The 24,275-nt window shown below is 37.1% G+C and overlaps 1 protein-coding gene across 11 annotated transcripts in view; it reads left to right on the forward strand.

The window, feature by feature from the left end:
• Positions 1-24,058, forward strand: part of Ndae1 (Na[+]-driven anion exchanger 1) — a 710,325-nt gene extending 686,267 nt beyond the window's left edge. For 10 of the 11 annotated variants that reach the window (XM_070106543.1, XM_070106544.1, XM_070106542.1 and 7 more), the window contains one exon: positions 17,168-17,344. In XM_070106543.1, coding sequence (XP_069962644.1) covers positions 17,168-17,315 — 148 coding nt within the window. In that variant the 3' untranslated portion in view covers positions 17,316-17,344. Of the gene's footprint in view, positions 1-17,167; positions 17,345-23,856 lie in introns of those variants that run through there. The other variant, XM_070106541.1, reaches the window with a different exon arrangement.
• The last annotated feature ends 217 nt before the right edge of the window (positions 24,059-24,275 follow it).

Raw genomic sequence — 24,275 nt, forward strand, 5'->3', positions numbered from 1 at the left:
TGGGTTTAGCGGGATTTTACCGTAAATTTATTCAAAATTTTTCAAAAATAACAAAACCTTTAACGAATTGCCCAAAGAAAGGCAATGTGGTGAATAGTTCAGATAAAGAATTTATCAGAGCCATAGAAATTATTAAGTTATTAATAACAAAAGAGCCGTTCCTAGCGTATCCAAATTACGAGAAGTTATTTACGTTAACGACAGACGTCTCTAATGTAGCATTAGGAGCAGTGTTAAGTCAAAATGGCCATCCGATCTGTTTCGCCAGCCGTACACTTAATGAACATGAGTTGAATTATTCGGCAACAGAAAAAGAGCTCTTGGCAATGGAATGGGCTACGAAATACTTTAGACCGTATTTATACGGCAGAAAATTCTTAATAAATAGTGATTATCGCCCTCTGCAATGGTTACATAATTTCAAAGAGCCAAATGCAAAACTGGAACGGTGGAAGATTAGGTTGATTGAATACGATTTTGATATTAAATACATTCCAGGTAAAGAAAATAATTTTTAAAGTTACGCCTCCTGTATATGAGACTCGAGAAAAGTTTGTAGTATACTTTTGGAAATGGGATGATGAAAATTATCTAACATGTATTGATTTGTTTTCCAAATTTGCGACAGCTGAAAAAGTATCAGCTTTAAATTGGTTAGAAACTAAGAAAGCCCTCCTAAAGATTTTTAATTTTATGGGACCTCCGAAGGCATTAAAACTAGACCAGGACCAAGGTATCAATAATGTTGCCATAAAGCAGTGGTGTCAACAATTGAATATAGCAGTCGAAGTCACAACTGGGAAAACTGGTATTGGTGACATTGAGCGGTTTCATAAAACAATGAATGAAAAATTGCGAATTATTTGTAGTTCTAGAGATAAAGAGTTGAAATACCTTTAAATTTAACAAGCATTATTTACCTACAACCATATTATTTCTCATTCCACTACAGGTGAAAGTCCGTATAATATATTTTTTAATAGAAAACATCCAAAACCAATCCCCAATTAATTAAAAGAAGAAGGATAAATAACATAAATCAAAACCGACAAGAAAAAGAAATAGATACGTATTTTGTTAGCGCCGAAACCTCTAGGAAAAGATTAGATAAGATTAGTAACCCTTATAAAAAAGTACGGCTTGTTCAAACCGAATGTGATGGGGAACATCATGTAGTAAAGTTTAAAAACAGGAAAGTATGAAAATACAAAAGCCAATTTAAAAGAAAGAAAAAATATGTATAACTGATTTATGTTGATAATTAATAGTTCTAAGTATTTTGTAAAAAAAAAACAAAAAAAAAAATCATATGTATATGTATGTATATTATATGTATTATGTATAATACTAAACTGTTGTATTTGCGGTATTTCGGTTTTTACCGAAAAACTTAAACCGTTTGGCAACCGTTTTTTTTTGTAATTCAAACCGGCTTGAACTTAAATATAAACCGTTATAAATATACATATACCCTGCAGAAATCAAATACAAAATGGAATTGATACGACTCACTTGAATATCCGCCAAGGGATTTTTGGGACTATATTATTATATACATTGTATGTGGACTCCCTGTGGATGCATCCAAATCCTTTCCTGGGATGTTCTTAGGGGTTTTTGGTTGTTTTTTGTTGTATTAATTTCGCTCCTGTTTTATGTGTTGATATGTATATATTTAATGGCGCCTTTTCGGGAGTTTTCCAGCGGTGCCTTTTATGAAGGTTCTTTTTATAGTCCTCCCTCCATCGGCGGCTGAAATCATGATTGAGAATTTTAATTCTTTCCCATTTACTTTGCTCTTTTTAGAAAGTGCCCTGGATCGTGCGAGAGTGTAGTTAGTGGCCGTGAATTGAGAACGGCTTCAATGCGAATTAGTAATATTGCAAATTCTTCATAATTCAATTTGTAGTTTCCAGCTACTTTTTTAAAGTGGGATTTGAAGACTTTTACAGCTGATTACCATTAACCACCCATATGAGGAGCGCTTGGAGGGATAAACTGCTGTTAATACCTTGGGGAGCGTACTTTTGTACAATCTCAGGTGGGACTTGTTTGACAAAATTCACGAACTGCTTTTCTGTGGCTCTTTGAGCTCCTCAAAATCGATGCTTGTAATTGAGAAAGGTATAGTGAAGTTGCATGTGAAGATGCATTTCTTTATTTTGGGCTTGAGTCTTGGGATAGAAAACTCTTGACGGACTATTTTTTGCATGAGTTGATGTTCTGCGTGTAGCAATAGCACGTGGGCATAGCTAAGGTATAAGGTGGAAAGTTGCGATTTTTTGGGATAACAATGGATGACGTTCGTTATACGCCAGGCTTGAATTGTCAAGCCGACCATCCGCACGAAGTAGACCTTTTGTGTCTATGAATGGATTAAGTACTAAGATTGAGCTTCTTTTATTTATCGGCTTCGATTCTCTTAGTAATGATATTTCGCAGCTGAAGTAACGCGCTTGAGTAGATGCGATAAGAGCGACCTTTGCCTTTTGTAAGTCTAGGTGCGTCACCGTATCGCATTGGGAATATAATGAGGTCACTCCCTTAAGTTTAATTTTGAGTCGCTCTATGAACTTGAGCATGTAAGCGATTAACCTGAGTGCTCAGGGCTACGAGGAAAATCGCTCGAGGATGTCATTATCCTGCAATGTTGTGTAAAAGTAGTCAATTTTTCGAATTTCTGGGGCAATTATATTGCGCATGGGCAATTATGGCCAAGAATCAGGCGATTCTGGGTGGGGACAAGGTTCAGTGGTTTGCACCCTCTTGTACCTAGATCAGCAGGATTGTCAGCACTGGCTACATGTTGCCAAGTGGCTGATCCTACTAGGTCAAGTATTTAAGACGTTCGATTAAAAACAAACATGCATTGTGGTGGTTTTTCTGTGTTAGTAAGTGGCTTGGTGTCGCAGTGTCGCTTTGTGTGCGAACATATATAGTTGCGCAACATGCCTTTTCAGAAGCATGTAGTTGGGACATAATTTACTCATCGTGGGATTTGTATCTGTGAGATATCATTTAGATTGCTCGCAAACCCCCAGTCGGCTCCATCTAGCTACAATTCTTGTATTGGGATTTTGGCTTGTATCATAATTGGCGAAAGCCATCTTGCGGAGTCGAAAGGTTTTACCACAGGGGATAGAATTTGTCGCTTCTTTATGGCGGATAAAGCAGATATTGACCCTGTGGTGTATGAAAACTGATCAGATATCGCATTCTATTGGATGCTTAGAGCTTTTGTTGTACTTTACTTTTCAAATTTAAGGAAATTAGCAATTAGAAAAATTTTAAACATTTTCATTTGGTATATTTTTTAAAATATTAGAGTGAATTGCCGTTATCTTTTACAACGGAAACCCTGCGGTTTTGAGGACTTGTACCACTTGTGATAGTGACTCGTATACTTGTGGAAGACTGTGAGTTCCAGAGAGGATATCGTCTACCTACGTTTGTGTTTTTGTCATCTGGGTTTCCAGAAGAAATTCTGACTTGGTGTTTTCTGCCAATTCTAACTGTAACTGTTTTTAATTTATAGTCGCGTAGGGGACTATTGGGGGATTTTCAGAAAATAATTCACTGAAAATCTTGATCGTCTTTATGTACGACTATTTGCTTATACATTTTTTCGACATCTCCGTTGAATAAGTATTTGAATATATGCAAATTTAAAAAAAAGTAGTGTTTAAATGCGATAAGCCACCCCTACATATACACACCACTCTACTAGAGTAAAATTGGCACACCCTAATGAAACACACCACACTGCACTCAACATTGAAAACACTACATATGAAGACACCACCGCAATCAATCCCTGAGTACAACATGCACGAAGACACCCAACAAAAAGGACGGGAACATCGCTAAATCATCATTCGCTATATACAATTAGACAGCACAATCTTTTCGACGCGACAGCACTCCCCACATCTTAAACATTCGTTTTGTTTACGGGCCTGAGCGTCTGATTAACTTCTCGATACGAAAGCGATCCTGCGAGCAACACCCTATCGATTCGACAACTGTTTTTGGATCTACACATTTATTTTTGGACAACATCGATCCGATAATATATAAACTTAAATTTAAGGAATTCTATTGTGCAATATTTAATAATAAAATTCGAATAGTAAACTAAATTGTGCATTTTAATTACTTATAATTATACAAGTGAAGATAAAGTGGGATGTACTCCCTATTGTATTAAATACAAATTTGTTCATGATCCTTCGGGCCTTAAAGAAAGGCATCTCGGAAAATATATATAAATCTTATTAAAAAAACACTTATACAAACAGTGTGGTGTGGTGGAGAAATATACGTGAAAATAAAATTCATTATTATGTATACCTAGCACAAAGTTCAGTGACCACACAAAAAAAGAAGAAGAAACAACATGCATACAACAAACTAAGCTATAGTGACAGGATATAGAGGTATAACAAACAAAACCAACGAAAAGAGTGCAGTGAAACAAAAAGTGGTGACAAACACATAGTGGATTAACATATGTTGGTATATAAAATATATATTTATGTACAAAGTAATGTTGTGGTGAGAAAATAACAAACAAAAACAAGCATACTTTAGTGTCAAAAACAAAAAAATACAAACATTTTAACCAATTAAAACAAAAACCGGTCGCAGATTTCAACACAGAAACTCAAATTGTTTAAACAACAAACAACGTAATACTGCTGGAAGACTTCAGAAGAAGAGGAAAAAAGGAATTGGTGTTACAACTTCATACACAAACATACATGTATTCTCCCCCCCCCAAAAAAAAACAAAACCCCATTTGAGGGACGATAAAGTGAGTTGTATGGATGCCATTTATGATTATTGTATATTGATTATAATTATAATATGTAAGATATGCCTAAAGTTACAGTTTTACATAATTAAATATAAAACTAGTAATAACAAATCCATTTAACCCAACTGATTGTATATACTTATCTTATGCCTAAATAAGCTTACGCTTTTGTTTTCAATCACACCAATTTAACAAAAAACAAAAAAAAAAAACATTAAAGTATTTACTTTCTAATATTTCCCAACAATACCAACCTTATGTTTGGAAAAAAAAACAATAAGCCGGATTGCATAAACTAAATAAGCAAAGGCACAAGTATAAATCAAAATTCTAATATAAAATACAAAAAGAGGAAAAAAATACATATATGCAAATATTCATATTTCTCTATAAATATTTTCACTATACATATAAACATATACTTATATGTATACACACTAAAAACATTAACAAAGTGCATAATAAACATAAAACATTGATAACTTATTACAAATTGACAAACATACTATATCCAAAGTGCATACGGGAGAATACCATAATATTCACTTCGCTTTCGCGCTCTCTTCGCTGTGCGGACATACATACATATGTATATAAACATATTTATGTAAACAAACGGCAATTAATATACCTGTAACTGTTGTTCCTCTCCTGAAGTCCCCGGATAAGATCAGAAGCGATCCTCGTTCTTATAGGGGCATCAGTCTTCTTCCAGTACTTGGAAAAGTGCTGGAAAGAGTTATGGTAGAACGGCTTCAGGAGCTAACGCGTGGTATGTTGTCGGATAGGCAGTATGGGTTCAGGAAAGGACGCAGTGTAGAGGATGCATGGTTCTACGTTCAGGGTGCTAATAGGGAGGATGTCAACAAATATGTCCTTGGCATATTTGTTGACTTCAAGGGGGCATTTGATTACCTAAGCTGGGATCGAGTGTTGCAACGGTTGGAGGAGCTTGGCTGTCCGGAAATTACTCTTTGGCGGAGTTACTTTTCGGACAGAAAAGCCTCTCTAGTCGGAATGAATGGGAGTGTGGAGACCGGAGTGGTTCGTGGCTGCCCACAGGGATCCATCTGCGGTCCAAATATTTGGAACCTCATGATGGACTCTCCGCTTGGACAGCTCGAGCCCCTCTGTAAATTTTGTGCGTGTGCGGACGACCTTCTCCTTCTGGCTGAAGGTCGATCGCGATTGGAGTTAGAGCGGGCTGGAGGACAATTTTTAGAAATAAATAAATAAATAAAGTAAATAGTTGGGGTTTAGGGGGTGGGGTTGACATATCGATGGACAAAACGGTGACAATGCTGCTTAAGGGCAGATTGTCGCCGGTTCGTCCACCGATTTTCCGGGTGAATGGGGTCAGCATCAGGTATGTGACGCAAGTCAAGAGGCTAGGGAGCAAGAGGCTTCTAGATGATAGGGTTAGGAGTAGGTGGCCAGACCGTTGGGACAATAGTCCTAACGGTCGGGTGACTTATGAGTACATCCGGGACGTTAGGTTCGTTGAGGGTTACCCAGACTTCAGATTTTGTCTGAGTCTGGGTTTTTTGTTAACGGGGCATGGTCCTCTGAATGCATTTTTGCATCAGAGGCACCTTTCTGATAGGTCGGGGTGTTTGTGTGGGGCGCGATGTGAAGACTGGGTTCACATGATCACGGAGTGCCCGATGTACTTGGACATTAGGGATCTAGGGGGTATGGGGATTAGCTGGACTGATGGACGGTTAGATGTTAGCGGTGTGATCTCCACCAGTCGGAATGCCGAACAGTTAGGGTCGTTTGCGCGTGAATTGTTTAGGCGGCGGAGGCGTTTAACTGTGAGTTAGGGTTAGCTTCTTGTATGAAAGGTGTGTACGTGTAATGTGCGTATGGGGTTCAACCCTTGGTTACCAGTCCAGAGCTGTATGGAGGCTCAACTGGTAGTAGCTTCGGCTACGAGGTCTGACCGGAGACTTAATTCTGGTACCACGGGGAGCAGGGGCCCTTGGAGTTCGCTCCAACCTGCTCGTGCGGACTGGCCCTTCGGGGAGTATCGTGGTGGTTGTGGTTTATACCCAAATGCGGGAAGAACTGACGTTTTGTCAGTTGAATGTGGAGTTGCATTGCAACCGGGTGCCGGACCCAAAGTACGGCAGAGGTTTTAGATAGGCCTCGAACCTCACCAAGGTGTGTAGTGTGTTCATTCCACACTACCAATCGGTACTGAAAAATGCCTAGCATTTTCGGGGCGCTGATCAACGCATTGTATTGATACGCTGTGCTTTTGAGCGCCGTGAGATAAGGCCGTCGACGGCAGGTACTCACGTTACACACACCGGACGTCGTACATATTAATACATATATACAAATTTTCAAAGTCCACATTGGCAATTATCCGGCAATACCCCTTGTTCTTTGGCAAACAAAAACAAGCAGGATTGCGTACAACTAAAAGCACATTGATCTCTTCAATGAGCTCTCAATTGTATTAGAAAATAAACATACATGCTATGCACAAACAATCCGTGCATACTTATGTACAAAGTGTATTGATCTCTTCAACGAGCTCTCAATTTCATAAATAAGTATCATTTATCGCTGCATTCAAATCAGCTTACACTGAAAAAATTTTAACTAACTTTGACACATATAGTAATAAATAACATAACAAAAATTGTTAATAACAACAAAAATCAACCTACACCTGCAGAAGCTACACGCTTAAAACAGGTTGCCTAATTCTTTCCCGAGAGTAACAGATTAATACGATACTGCATTCGATTTTCATCTTCATCGATTCAAGACATCCCTGAATCGCTATTAGAAATCAAAAACCAAAATCTTAACAATTTTTGGACTCGTCTCCAAGCGGCTCATGACGCTATAGTAGTATCTGACGATTCAGATCTACCACTAAATTTTAAATCATTGGCTTACGCAATATACGAAAATTTCTTAGACCAGGTTGAAGCTCATAGCTTTTGTAGCTTCTCCGATCAGTTAAAACTAATAAAAGATATTGCACCTACTCTCCATTAGCGAGTAGAACTGCCACAAGTACAAAATCGTCCACCTCGAGGTGCCGGCATGTGAGAAACATTTCATGGAGGTTTTGAAGAATGGCCGTCCTTCCGGGACATGTTTACAGCCGTATACATCAACCATCCAAAGTTATCACAAGCACAAAATTCTATCACCACCGATACAAAACAGAAGGTCAAGCAGGCGTAATAGTAAACAGTTCGCAATAAATGACGACAATTTTAATTTGGCTTGGGAAGCTCTAAAATCCAGATATGCAAAAATGAAAGAATATTGGTCAATAAACAAGTAACGGCACTAATAAACTTGCCTAAAACCCAAAAGAAACAAGTGAAGAATTTATAAAACTACAATCCACTGTTTCTAATTGTTTGTCGGTTTTAACGACACAAAATATTCCCACAGACAGCTGGGACTCTATTCTGGTAAATATATGCACTGCAACATTACCAGAAAAATCGTTACTTTTATGGGAGCAATCGCTCTCATCACGAAAGAAATGCCCCTCGTGGAAACAAATGAAAGACTTTCAAACTACCAAGTATCAAATCGCTGAAAGAGTAGATAAAGAACGAATTAAAACAAAAATTATTCAACACGACCTAAAAAGAAGCTTTAATAGACCCCAGCTAGTAGCAAAAAGCAAATTAAACAGAAGCTTTTAAAAAACGCAATCGTTCACATCCGAACAAAAAAAACATACGTCATGCGAACTATGCACAAGAGGGCCAAACTACAATCTTGCGCGATATTTCAAAAATTAGAAATTCACGAAAGAAACAATTTTATAAGATCAAAAAGATTATGTACAAATTACTTGTCACATACGCATACTCATAAAAATTGCAAAAGCAGATTCAATTGCATCTACTGTCGAAAAAGACATCATACAATGCTTCACTACAGCACATTTACAATACCGAAAATTGCCAAATGACACCATGTTGCTCAAAGGCACACAACACTCAAACGCTATATAGCGAAATACCAAATAGCGTATTACTACCCACAGCAGTCAGCTCCATCGAACATCGAGGAGAACTCTACAAACGTAGAGCCTTAATAGACCAAGGATCACAACGTTCATGTATAGCGTCTAGAGCACAAAACAGGCTGCAACTGCCAACAAAACTAGCTAATTTTGACACCACGGGAATAAGTGGAAGAGTAGTCCAAAACTCAAACAAAATCTGCCCCATCACCCTAATTTCCCCCAACGTGGATAAGCCCATTCAGCAGAAGCTATTGTCTTACCGCAACTAATAAATATGCTTCCAAGCTATCACATATATAGGAAGCATTGCAAAAGGTTTCACACCTGAAGCTAGCAGACCACAATACCCCCGCTCAAATAGATATAATAGTAGGCAGCGACCTTATACCGCAAATAATGCTTGAAGATGTTGAAAAATTTATATATAATTCAACCAAATCATCCAGATATATTATTAAATATTCAAAAAGAAAATTTTTTGTACTCTAATTTCCTTAAACTCGAAAATGGCAGTACAACAAAAATACAGGGGATCCAATGGAATGCGATATCTGAACAATTTTCATATCTCACTGGACCAATATCCGCATTATCCGCAATAACAATTTTGACCCGGCAGGATGGCTTTCGCCAATTATGATACAAGCGAAAATCCTAATTCTTCTCCACTTAGAAAAATTGTCACAATCCTCAAACAATCTTAACGAAATCCGAATCTACGGATTCTCGTCAAAAAATCGACACCTCTCATACTATAGGGCCTCATAGTTGCCTAAATTTTCATAATCAAATACAATTCAAAATTAAAGTTAAGGGATCCCCATAACACCCAGACTTAAAAAAAGCAAAACTCGCACTCATCGCATCTATCAAAGCGCTCATCATATGTATAGGTTATGCGAAACTTTTGAGAAAGTTGCAAATCTCACTTCAAAAAAGTGAGCGAAAATAACAAATCTCACTCTCGCAAGATCCCTCTTCAAAAGTTTTCAAAGGAGCACCCATTCTGGCCGTATCTGAGGCAGGCGTGGAGTCGCTAACCGTAATAAACCGATGGTAAAGAAATTTTAAACAAACAATACAAATAATAAAATTATAAAAGAAACAACCACTAATACAATAAGTACGAAAAGCAAATACAACCGCAAAATAAAGTTACATATCTTTTGCACGCAAAATGCATACCAAAATGCATACATAATTATGGATATAACTCTATCACAATGTATGCCGCGCCCTCGGCTACTCAACCAGCAGCACGGCGAAATACATGCTATATAAGCATAAACGTGAAAGACTAGGCAAAATATTCGCCTAGGGGGCCCAGGATGTTTAAATGAGATAAGCCACCCCTACATATACACACCACTCTACTCGGGTAAAACTGGCACACCCTAATGAAATACCTCACACTGCACTCAACATTGAGAACACTACACATGATGACACCACCACACTCAATCCCTGAGTACATCATGCACGAAGACACCTAACAAAAAGGACGGGAATATCGCTAAATCATCATGTGGTTGTGGCTTTGTAAAAGTCTTCACAATTCTGATCTTCAGGGGTTGTGATTGATATGGGGGGGAGTTCTTCTAACTTCCAAAATTTCTTTAATGGTGAATTGGGGTATTCATTGAGCTTTCCTCAACTAGAGTTATCATGGTGTTTACTGGTTCCGTAATTATTCTAATTACCAACCAAAAATAGTATTTTGTGCCAGAAGTGTGTTTGAAAACTTCTCAATACCATCGTGTATTATCTGTGGTATTAGATCGCTGCCTAACAGAAAATCTATTTGAGCGGAGGTGATGCAGTTGGGATCTAATAGCTTTAGGTGTGAAACCTTTGGCAATGCCTCCTATTTATGTGAAAGCTTGGAAGCATATTTATTAGTTGCGGTAAGACAATAGCTTCTGCTGAATGGGCTTATCCTTGTTGGGGGAAATTAGGGTGATGGGGCAGGTTTTGTTTGAGTTTTGGACTACTCTTCCACTTATTCCCGTGATGTCAAAATTAGCTAGTTTTGTTGGCAGTTGCAGCCTGTTTTGTGATCTAGACGCTATACATGGACGTTGTGATCCTTGGTCTATTAAGACCCTAAGTTCAAACAGTTCTCCTTGGAGCAGCATGGTGCCTTTTGGCAATTTTCGGGATTTGATGTTGCAACTAAACCCGTGGCTCTTTTCAAATTTGCGCTGCTTAGGGGTGACCTGGAAAATATGTTGAAATTAAGAATTAAATGATGGCGTGTATGACAATACACGTAATTAAATTTGCTTGCGCACTTTTTAAGTGTATGCGCATATGAAGTATTTTTGTTTTTACAAAATCGTTTTGGCCGATAATATTAAATTTTTTGAATATATTGCAAAATTTGAGCTTATGCCCTCTTGTACGCAGTTCGCATGACGTTTGTTTATACTGTTCGGATGTGAACGATTGATTTTTAAAAAAGCTTCTATTTAAATTGTTTTTGCTACTGGTCTGGGGTCTATTGAAGCTTCGATTTAGGTCGTGTTGAACACTTTTCGTTTTAACTATTGTTTGGTCTACCCTTTCTGCGATTTTGTACAGGAAATCTTTCATTTCTTGCCCCGGAGAGCTTCCCAAGGCAAACTGAAATTATCGTCATTTAGTGCGAACTGTTTTACTATTACGCCTGCTTGACCTTTTGTTTTGTATTGGAGGTGATAAAATTTTTGTGCATTCGATAATTTTGGATGGTTTATGTTAACGGCTGTATACATACGTCGGAAGGACGGGGTTCATAACCACCATGAAAAATTTATATGTCACATGCAGGTACCTGAAAATGGATGCCTGAACTTGCCTCTTAACAGCAATGAGGCCCATTTCTGGCTCAATGGGTATGTAATCAAGCAAAATTGCGGCATTTGTGACAAAGATCAACCTGAAGAGATTCAAGAGCTGCCATATTATCCAGAAAAAACAACCGTTGGGTGTAGTTTGTGTGGTTGTGTGGCCGGTGGAATCATCGGTCCATATTTATTTTAAAATGACGCCGATGAGAACGTAACCGTCAATTGCGACTGTTATCGCGACATGATAACCGACTAGTTGATGCCTGAAATTGAAGCTCGTGATTTGAACAAGACGGCTCCACTTCCCACATATTGCATCAATCAATGTAGAGGACACAATTGAGAGAACACTTCGGTGAGTAAATAATTTCACGTTTTGGGCCGGTCGATTGGCCACCAGGGTCGTGTGATATCACATTGCTAGAATTTTTCGTGTGGATATATGTAAAGTCTAAAATCTAAATCGATTCAGGCCTTCTAGGAGCAAAATATCACGCGAATTATATATTTAGTAATAACCACTCAAGACCCGAAACACAACTCGTTTTTTTTGGCTCTCAAATCAGACTGGCTTCAAACCAGATCGGCAACTCGAGCTTGCTGCTATGTCCGGCTGTACCGCACATTTCAACAAGCTCAAAATATGCTGAGTCTGTTGTTTGAGTCACGTATTGGCGGATCATGCGATGTAGTGCAGTGCATGCCGTCATTATACATAACTCCCCCAGAGCCACTCTGAGAAGTCTCCTGACTTCTTTTATTTATAATTTTATAAATTATTATTATTTTTAATATTTTTTTTTAAAAATGAGAATAACAATAGTTACACTTATTAATGTAATTATAATTACGGTGGCGCTAATGCCATAAGTTATGTTCTTATGACATTCTAACTCTTCTATTTCTCTAATGTTTTTAAAATTATTTAGTATTATAGTATCAAAATTTATTTTTGTTTCATAAGTTTGATTCAAGATCTTCACAGGATGTACAAGTTTCTCAATAAATTTTGTTTTGTTGTTATTAAAACTTTCTTGATTAATCTTTATTTTACAATTTGCGTAATTTATAATATAATTATTTTGAAAAGTGAAGTTTCTTTCATCACAAGTCTGAATGAGACTTTCATTATGTGCATTCTTTATTATTAAAGCGTCTTCACTTATTTCTTGAATTAGTGTTATATTGTTATACAATTCACAATCATCGGAAAAGATACAATTCCTGCTTGGTTTTAATTTTTTAAATACAGTATTTTCCTTATACACATAGTGTTCTTTAATTATTATTACAATTAATTCATCTTCTTGATTTATTTGCAAGTTTTGTTTATTAGGTAATGGCGTAATAAATTTTACATTTTCTTTAAAAAAACTTCTTGGGAGTTGTATAGCGAATATTAATGCTTCCTCTTTGTATGACACTACTCCTATTTTGGCTAATTTCAATTTATAGAAATCAATATCGAACCCATCTATTTCTTCTTTTGTTAACATTCCGGGATGTATCAAATTGTTTTTAGCCGCAGCTATATTATCCTGAATTTCGTGAATTTTCCTTTCAATATCTGATTTAATTCTTTTAAGATTTTAGACCTGTCCTTTTCTATAATTGTTTTCATTAGATTAATTGAGTCATTAAAATGATCATTTATAAAGATCTGTTTATTTATATTTCCTATTGCGTTGTGAGTATTCCCCTTTATTATTTCTAAATGCCTAATTATATCCGGTCGGTCTTCTGTTAGTTTAAGCTTTGGTCTTATCGGTTTCCTATCATACTTAACTCTTTGGCACTTTTCACAGTTATTTATTATTAACTGTATGTGCTCTTTGAATTTGGGATAGTATATTTTAAGTCCTTAAGTGTATTGTAAGTTCCACTATGCATTGACTTATTACTATGGTAAAGTGAGATTTGCTTCTGTAAATCTTCTTCTTTTTCTATTTCTGTTGCCCTGTTTGTACATTTGACAAATTTAACATTATTATCATGTGAAAACATCGAAATCATTAATATCTGAGTTTTATGATAATCAGATTCAGTGACTTCTGAGAATATGCCGACACATCCTTTTACTTTAATATGCCGACTTAACACCTCTTTTATTATGTACTCTTCCTCCATTGGGTTGATCTCTATCATCTTTTTCCCATGAAGCCTCTGCATTTAAAATTTTGGACTGTACGTTAATATGATTTGAACTTTATGTTTATTCACTATTTCTTCCTTGATTACAAAGTGTTCTAGCAGTTCTTCTTCCGCAGAATGTACTTCGACATTTCTAAATTTGATTCATCGCGGTTCCCATCTGTTATTTGAGGCGAATTTTCAATTCGACTTAGGAAGTCCGCTACTACGTTGTCTTTACCCTTTACATACTCCATTTCGTAATTGCACTCCTGGAGTTTTAGAAGCGACCTTTGATGTCGTGGTGCAAATTCTTTCCCTTTATACTTGTTATTTGGATACTTAATCGGGCAGTGATCAGTTACTATCTTAAATTTTGCTCCGTATATGTATGGTCTAAAATAAGTCACTGCATACATGATTGCATGGAATTCTTTGTCTGTCGTCGCATATTTCTGCTCATGATTGGTTAGTGTTCTTGAGATGAAGCATATTGGTTGTCCTTGCTGTGAAAGAACAGCTCCAATAGCGTAATCGCTTGCATCCGTAGTAATTGTAATTTTTTTGTCATATTCGGGAAATTTTAAAATTGGATGTGATGAGATAAGTTTTTAAATCTTCAAAGCTGGCTATATATTGAGGATCTCTCGGATTTATTGTGTTATCTTTCTTTAAATATTTTATCATTGGGGAAGCTATTCTAGAGTAATCTTTAATAAACTTTCTATAATAGCCTGTGGTCCCTTAAAACCCTTTTAATTGCCTTTCTGTTGTTGGAATTGGTAAATTTAAAATGGGTAAAATTTTTTCTGGGTTGGGCTTAATACCGTCTTTTGTCAAAACGTGGCTCAAAAATTCGGTTTCTCTTTTTAAAAAACAACACTTATTTGCTTGGATTTTTAGGTTATTTTCCTAAAACTTTGAAATTTTTATTTATTTTATTAATATGTTCCCTTAGGATGTCGTTCATTAGTCTCTGAAAAGTGGCTGGAGCATTTTTAAGCCCAAACGGCATCCTGACGCATTCATACAGGCCTGCTAGAGTCACAAAAGCTGTTTTCTCTATATCCTTCTCTGCCATTAGGGACTGATGGTAACCTTTAGCTAGATCTATAGTGCTAAAGTACTGTGCTTTGCCCAATTTATCTAAAATTCCATCAATATTCGACAGGGGATATTTATCGTCAACAGTAATTGACGAAATTTTTTTATACCGGAACTATCTGATTTCCTTGGCACAATTATTATTGGTGAGCTGTATTTGCTTCGACTTTTTCTTATTATTCCTTGCTTTTCCATTTCTTCAATTGGCCTTTCCGCCTCGTCCGCATGTTTGGGGGGCAATCTGTGAATTCGGGAATTAATTTGCTGATCCGTTGTTGTTCTAATTTCATGAACAACGGTATTCGTGTTTGTCGGATCATCTCCTTCTTTATAAATTAGCTGTTCGTACTTTTTTAATATTTCACTTATTTTTATCTTTTCTTCTGAGTTTAAATGGTCGAGTTGAATGTTACTAACTTCACTTTCTTTCAACGAGTAAACTTGCTCCTGCATAATTTTCGTATGGAATTGAAGCTTGACACCATTTCTCAATCCCATTTCTTTGTTTTCAATGTTTATCGTTTTCACATTTGTAAATATAAAATCATTCCCCAGTATAAGGTCGTATGGCTTGTTATAATCCATTTTTAACCATCGCATTTTTGCATTTTGAGGGTATCTAAATTCTAATGGACATGGTGTCTTAACTCTTTCGTTCATCGCCCTTATTTCTCCATTCAGTGTACTGATTATTGTTTTATTTTTTTCTAAAACTGGTAAATTTTACTTTTCGAAACTCGCTCTTTTCATTATGCTTATGGTAGAGCCTGGGTCTACTAATGCACACCATTTATTATTAAATAGAGTGATTGAAATTAAAATTTTATTTTGATTTTCCGATTGGTAAAAAATTCCTCGTTGTTATTTTATTCCTTTGCTCTGCTTGGACGTTATGAACCGCCATGGGTGTTGGTCAATTTGAGCGTCTTGATTGCCGCGTGCCATTCTGTACAGGTTGCCTTGCAGAATTGCCGTAACCGTTATTACTACGATATTGACTATTTTGACCTGAATTTCCAGAATAAGTTTGTCTGTGGGGACTATTTGGGTGATAAATATTTTGCCTTGAAAAGTTTGTATTTCTTTGGGTGTATCGTCCGGAATTATTTTGTGAATAATAATAATTATTATTACGGGGATATTGTCCTGAATTACTTTGGAAACAATCAATATTTTGCTCACTACCATTTTGTCTCCTATCGTTGTTTGTTCTTTGATTATTCTGGTTTCTGTTACTGTTAAAATTTGTAGTATTTTGAGAAAATGAGTCCAAAAATCTATTTTGTGTTACAAACATAGGGTTTAAGTTTCCATCGTCCTGCCCTATGAAATTGTGGATTGTATTTGTCATGTGTGTCCATGTCGTTATATTTCGCACCATATAGGCGGACGTCCCTGCTGTTAGTTGCTTTATCTTTTGTATAAGCACTCCTGTAAATATTTCTTTCATTATGTTTCCTGACTCACTTAATGCACAATATTCCGTAATATTATCAATTATTTCCTTAGCTTTTCTACTAAGTTCATTGATACTTCCCACCCTAAGTTTGGTGATGTCGTTGGTCAAAGTCATCTGGTCTTTTGTTGGCCTGAAGTGCTGTTTTAATTTTATTTTGCGCATTTCCCAATTTTCGGGTGGACTTAATGTCAAAAAATTTTATGCTGTACCTAATATTTTTAAATTATAAACTATTCTGAAAACTAGCTGTTGTTGTTCCACGTAATCATTTAATATCCTATCAATTGCCCCAATAAACGCCGGTAATTTTCTTGCATTACCTTCGAATGGCTGCAAGTATTTTAAATCTTTTTCAATTTTCTGCCTAAATGTTGTATTTTGTTGTTGGGCGTTTAGTTGCAACAATTGGGTAATTGCGGCTAGAGGTTGCAAATTATTTTAGTAATATTATTTAATATAAATTAATATAACCTTATAAAGGTATGCTTCGAATCTATAACATTCACTTGCCGCTTTTACTATTTTTAATGCTCTCCACGTACAACTGCTGTTGTTATTTTTTGTATTGCCCTTACTGCTACTGTTGCTTGCTGCTACTGCTGTTTATTATAAGACTCTTCTCTTTTAGTTATTTCAACTGGCGTATGATTTTTAGTAGGAAAGTCTCAGGAATCACACTGGGTTGTTTGTTTTTTTGTTATATATATACACATGTATATATCACTTTTTAAACGATTGTTTTCAGTTCTTTAATTTTTCCAAAAATAAATTGACGTTTTGAAAAAGTTCTACTCTCTAAAGTTGTTTTTCTTTCTGAGTCTGCTGTTTGAGTCACGTATTGGCGGATCATGCGATGTAGTGCAGTACATGCCGTCGTTATACATAACTCGTGTGTCATTCGCCAGTTACAAGTCGAAATGCTGTAACGAGTCATCGAAAATTGGACTCAACGGATGGACCATTTGAGACGTAGCCGCAGCCAATATCTGAAAGAGGTAATATTAAAAAAATAAATGCGAAATAATGTTCTTTTGAGTGATAATGAACATTCCGCATTCGATTTGAATTTTATGTGTTTTTTTTAATTAGGGAACCTCAAAATGGATCACCTTTTATTACCGTGTCCGGCCGAACACTATATTCGACATACTATTTGAAATCATTGCCCAATAAAGAAATATTAATTATTTTTCATAAAGGAATTAAAAAGTGACAACCTATGCTGTGACAATAGAAAATATGAGTTTAAATGGCTCCCAAGATAATATTTTAAGGAACTATATAGGTAGAATATGTAACCTCTACATTGGCGACATAATAGCTTTCGAATAAAATGAACAAAGTCACTTCGTGAATATCTAACAAATAATGTGCACTCTCGCTGTGATATGAAAGTGCAACTTGAAACCGAAACGAAGAGTTCTAGGCTTCATTATTTAACCTAATAGTATTGTTTAAATGAGCAAAGCCTCCCCATACATATAGACTCCACTCCATTTGGGAAAAAACTGGCTTACCCTATTACTACACACCATACCTAAGAATACCACCATAATACCAGAGAGGATACAATTGCGATCAAGCGCCTTACACCTTCGATTCCAGACAAATATCGATCCTGGTTTCACTTGACACAGCTCCGTCTGTGTACTGTTAATCGGGATCCGAATATAAATTCATTTGTTCTGGAATATTATTGTCCAAAATCATAATAATTATATTCGAATTTAAGCCAAATTTTACATTCACCTTACGCGCATTTTAAAAAATAATAGTGCAAGTTATTAGTGCTACACTAAACTTTAAGGTACCGTTTTATCTACTAGCTACTTCCTTTTTCCTATTTTTCAGCTACTTCCTTTCAAAAGGGATTACACTAAATACGCGTAGCTCCTTTATTTGCTCTTAAGAGTTGAATGCGGACGCTTTTCAAAAACGCATCCAATAAAAAGCAGATAACTTTTGCTATCGTAATATAATACCAGAACCTTCCAATTTGGCGTTCCAAAATTAAGAGTTATCGACAATGAAACAAATCTCAATTCAATGCCAAACAAATATTCAAAACTTCTCTAAATTTAACCTTTCCATTAGACACTGATATAATTAAAACTTTGACTAAAAACAAAATACATTTCACAGATTGGCCGATATTTTCAGCAAAAGGTCAGCCATAGGCTCTGGAGTCAACATTTCCAATATCTGTCAATCGATCAATTTGTGCAAAGTCTTATCCGGATATACTGATTAGTTCTTGATTTGTATACTGGAAAGTGAAAGAATCAGATGGAATTTAAGTTGTGTTATATGGAAAGAAGGCGTGGTTTTTGTCTGATCTCGGCGTTGAGAGATCAGCAACTTGTTCGCATCCCTTTTTGAGAGCGTCTACATTAAAGCTTCTCACCACTACCTACTATTGGATATAAATGTATCTACGTCTAATCATATCATCAAGGAACTCGAGGTTGGTACTAACAACGTTCATAAAGCACTGGTATCCCTAAACACGAAGAAAGGCGCTGGTCCTGATGGTCTGTCAAATATCTTCCTAAAACACTGTGCTACAAGTCTTAGCGAGCACATTATTCACATCTACAGCATCTCACTTCGTGATGGAATATTCCAAACAGACTGGAAACTATCTTATGTCTGTCCTATTCACAAAGACGGTCCAGGGTCAGACGTCGCCAACTACAGACCAATCTGTATTCAAAAAGCTTTTGCCAATCTCTTGGAGAAGATGATTCTCCACCAGCTCCCTGCTCTTTTTACAAACATCATTTCCAGCAAGCAACATGGCTTTATCGATGGAAGGTCTACAACATCTAACCTGTTCATCTATGTTAACTACCTTCTGGAACTTAAAACAATGGACATGCAGTCTATACCATCTACACGGATTTCAGTAAAGCTTTTAATAAAGTATCCCATAATATTCTACTGTAACTACGGTATACAAGGTAGAGCATTGAGCTGGATCCTTTCATATTTAACCGGATGGCCACTACAAGTTAAAGTCGATAGTCATGTATCCATAAAATATGAGGTGTCATCCGGAGTATTTCAAGGGTCACACCTGGTACCTATTCTTTTCAATATTTTCGTGAACAACATCGGTGCAAATTTCAAGTAAAAGTTAAAATGCTATGAATGTTTGACTTTCTTGATTGGGATATATTTATTTATATACTTATATAAAAATAACAAAAATAAGTGGTTCTTTTTAAAGAAACGCTTTTAGCAGGATGTGGATGTTTTATGATTGCTGAATGCTGATTTCTGGATGGTACCTATTCTTTTCAATATTTTCGTAAACGACATCGGTGCAAGTTTCAAGTAAAAGTTAAAAGGCTTTGAATTTTGGACTTTCTTGATTGAGATATATTTATTTATATATATAAAACGAACAAAAATAAGTGGTTCTTTTTAAAGAAACGTTTTTATCAGGATGGCGATGATAAATGTTTGCTGAATGCTGACTTCTGGATGGTCATCGATTTTCCACAGGGTGGTCATTCATTTCCGCAAGTCTCAATATCTTCTTTGTGCGGATGACCTGAAGATTCTCCACGTGATAACAGGCGTATTAGCTAACTACACCCTGGGTTCTGTACCCGAAATCGGAAGAGGTTTTAGGTCGGCCTCGAATTATACCAAGATGGTAGTGTGGACCCAGACACTGCCACTGGTATCCAAATAAATATTATACTTGCAAATAGCTCGTATTGTTTGGGGCGCTTATCAACGCATTGTACTGATTCGTTGTGTTATGGAACACCGTGAGGTAAGGCCGTCGCCGGCAGGTACTCACGTAAATCAACAACGAAAGTTGTAATTTGTTGTCTTCAACGGAGCACGTGAAAACTGCTGGTTGTTCCGACAAAAATCGAAAAAATGCTTTTGCTTAATATGCTTGGGTTGTATGGGGTGTTGTCTTAATATGTTGTGCTTTCGGTTGGTGGGTGGTACTCGTGGTGTGTCATCATAGCTTAATTGCCTAGGTGCCTTTATTAAGCGTGTATGTTGAAATGATGATGACGCCCACAGCGTTTCCAAAGTGACCGCGAGTGTGTTGCATGCTCTTATGATTACGTATGCACCTGCAGGAGTTGGATTGCTTCGTCTAAGAAAGCGGTGAAACAGAGAAGGATGTTGTCTGTACGAATACTGATACCACCCATCGTTGTTTAATTTTTGGTTTTTGGTTTTGTCGACTCTCTGATGCTAAAAAGGAAAAACAGTTTAACGAACGGTCAGGTTAATATCCTTTTTGGCGATCGCACATTTTCTATTCTTATGAGACTGTCGGATTCAAGATAAACTTTTTAGATAGTCATCATCCAGTGGAAGGAAGACAACCCTTGTGTATGATGACACTTGTACACTGCGTTCTTTCTACCGATATCGCTTGTATAGAATTTATGATGGGAAAGTTTGATTATTTCCTATCGGTTTTCCCTTATTGTAAGTGATCATAAAGCATCATTTTTTATGAGCGCCTAATCTTAAAAAATTTTGGGTCAGCGAAAATCCTCGTAGCTATACGCTCCTAACAGTTGCCGACTGGGCAATAGACGTCGCTGCTGGCACCAACGCAGCTTGGTAACTGGACTAGTTTCTAAAGGAGGCCTTGGTGGCGCGAGCAGGCGTTTAGCTAAGGCATGGATACGTATCCATTCTCCTCTTTCTTTGGTAACTTGCTTGGCATATAACACTAGGGGAGGGCGTGTATATCTACTTCTGCCATTGCTAATGAGGTACCTGGTGGTAGGTAGAAAATGCTAGGGATAGAAGAAACGGGTTGGAATATCAGCCAAAACGGCGGTGGGAGAAGTAGCTGCTTCCACCGTATGGCGTGGGCAGTAGGCAGCGTGTACCTTCCTCTCAAGAAGCGCCACCCGACCCATAGCAATGAAAACACGCTGAACATAACAGTAAAGGTATAAAGGTAGCATATATTGCTCCTTCCTCGAATAACGTACTTAATGTAACAATGTATACTAGCGAAATAAAAAATGTCGAAGGATGGAAGGTGGTTCGTAAACCCTACTTTTCTGAAGTAGAAATCGAGGGCACCTTTCCCCCAAGCTGGAACATGGATCACGTAGGCGAAGTGTTAAGAAGCTATTCAAACTGGCAAGATGGCCGATGTAGAACATTTCTGGAATCAATATTAAGATGTACTCAGGTATAGAAATTAGCAAAGCCAAGAGGGAGTCGTGGAATACTGGAGCCGGTTGCAGTAAGGGATCACTGGTAGACGTGGTCAAGGGTGTACGAACGCATAAATCTTCAACCTGGTGGAGGTAGCGTAGAGTGCGTCCCGATCGACACTTCATAACGAAGGACAAAATACTTTGGGCAATCAACGGCTCCGAACCGTTTAAATACCTTGGTATGGACGGTTTTTTTTCTGCCATTATGCAGAATGTATCAAAAGCGCTGATACTTGTAATATACCTGATCATAATATCTAAAAGATTGGTTGTTGCTTAATTACGTACCTACCCTTTGGAGAGAGGCGGAAAAGTCGTATTTAGACGCCTATATTATATGGGCTAACATATCGAAAGCACAGCACGCATATTCGAAATGTAGATCAACGGAGACTGCACTTCACTCGCTAACCCTAACTACAGAAAAATGTCCAAATCATAAGGAATATGTTCTGGGCGTCTTTCTTGACTTAAGTGGAGCATTCAACAATGTCTCCAATAACGCAATCGTTAACAGTCTGGAAGCAGCTCGAATTGAACCTGCCATCATAGCATGGATAAAAGCTCTACTAATCTCAGGAAGATTAACGCGGAATGGAACGAAGCCAGACTGCTCAGATTAGCGCAAACAGGAACTTCTCTGTCACCACTCCTATGTTAACTTGTAGCTAAAGTGCTTAAGTGGAAATTTGAAAGGACCCAAAATAATATCCTATGCAGACGACATACATACATACTAGTGACGGTGAAGTTCCTAAACACAATCAGTGACGTTATGGACAACGCTCTAAAAATTATACACCAATGGGCGATATCGGCCAATGGATATGGTACTCTTTACAAGAATGTACAAAATCCCGACGTGGAAACCCTTGAAGCTCAACATGGTTGAGTTAACAATTCAGAAACATACCAATTACCTGCGAGTTATTTTGGATAGCAAACTGATGTGGAAACTCAACGTGGAAGAGAGAGTGATAATATACTATATGTATTTAAGAAGATGCTAGGGTGCACATAGGGCTTATCACCTGGACGCATGCATTGGTGTTGCACGGGGATAGTTAAGTCAATTTCGCTTTACGGTGCTTTAGTGTGGTGTACCGCTGTTAGCAAAATTTCTTACAGAAAACAGTTGGAGCGGATACAGCGTCTCGCGAAGCAGGGATTAGATGTAGCGGCTGCCAGAAAGCGGCTGCATATATACTGCGTTCTAGGCCAAAAATGATTCTGGGAAACGGAATAGCTGATGAGATTCCAAAAAATACCTGCAAAAAATACTTGATATAGAATGAAATTTCCGAAAGAGCTGACCGCCGGATCAGGGCGAGATGGAATGCCTTGAGTACATGCAGGATCGCCAAGATCATGTGCAAGAGTCCTGAAAGAAAACTTGCATGCTTTTTACTCACACGGCTCGAAAGGACTGCCGGACGGTTGACAGGTTGACAGGTCACAACCTACTAGCATCACATGCGAGCCAGATGGGTATAAGTAACGACGATACATGCTAAAATTGCAGAGAGGCAGGCATGAGCGAGACGCTGGAACACCTCTTATTCCTCTGTCCAGCAGTTTCTAGAACTCGTTTAAGATATCTAAGAGCTTCGCAGTTCAAAGGACGAGACGAAGTATCAAACTTGGTATCTAAAGTTGCTTTTATAGTTCACAAAGAGCGTTGACGTTCTGTATGACGAATACTTCACCTCAAATTAAACAGAACCTCCATCTGGCAATTCTAAGGTCCAGTAGGTCTATGTATGGCGCGACAGCCGGCCAGTATAACCTAACCTTACCTTGTAAACTGACCATAATTGAATTTATAATTAATTTCCGTTTCATTTAAATGGGATTAAACCTTTTTACTACAGACTTTCAAAGACCCCCAGTCGAAAGTATGAACTGCCAATGAATACCAATGGGTGCATATATTTTATTACTCTAAGATGTGACTTCTTTTAATAAACTAAAATTTAGTTTTAGAAACTCATTCTTAGTGGCTCTTTGAGCTCCGACAAAGATTATTCCATTGCCCTAAGAATTTTTGAAGGAAAGCTATTCAAAGACAAACCTTAATGTGGAAGAACTGAACATATAGGCCTTTAAGAGAAAAGGTTTAGGAAAATCAAGCAGAATATTTTAGCTATATATATGTATGTATATCTGTTGTCTACAGCTTAATTATATGTATCTTTCTTAAAAAAATGGAAACATTAAAAATTTATTTTGTATATATATTATATATAATTAAAATAAGTGATTCTAATTGCTACTAACTTTCTTCATTTCAGAAAAAAACATGTAATAAGGTTTGGCAACTGCACCGCGAATTTTATAATCAATGAGCAAGCCTGTATACTACAACAGAACCAGTTGGGTTCAATACTCTAATAAAAACTTTATTTTATGTTTGTTTAATCACTTACTTGCACTACATTTTAACGGGTACAAATAAAATGCAAATTCGAACAGTATCCTTTATTCTTCACAATATTTATTAGATTTGATTTCACCAGCTTTACTTTAAGTTTTAGACGAAATTTCCATTGTACTTTGTTGTCTTCTGACGGAGCACGTGAAAACTGCTGGTTGTTTCGACAAAAATTGAAAAAATGCTTTTGCTTAATATGCTTGGGTTGTATGGGTTTGTATGGGGTGTTGTCTCATCATAGCTTAATTGCCTTGGTGCCTTTGTTAAGCGTGTATGTTG

Source organism: Bactrocera oleae, chromosome 3 (assembly GCF_042242935.1).
Source record: "Bactrocera oleae isolate idBacOlea1 chromosome 3, idBacOlea1, whole genome shotgun sequence".
Taxonomy (NCBI): domain Eukaryota; kingdom Metazoa; phylum Arthropoda; class Insecta; order Diptera; family Tephritidae; genus Bactrocera; species Bactrocera oleae.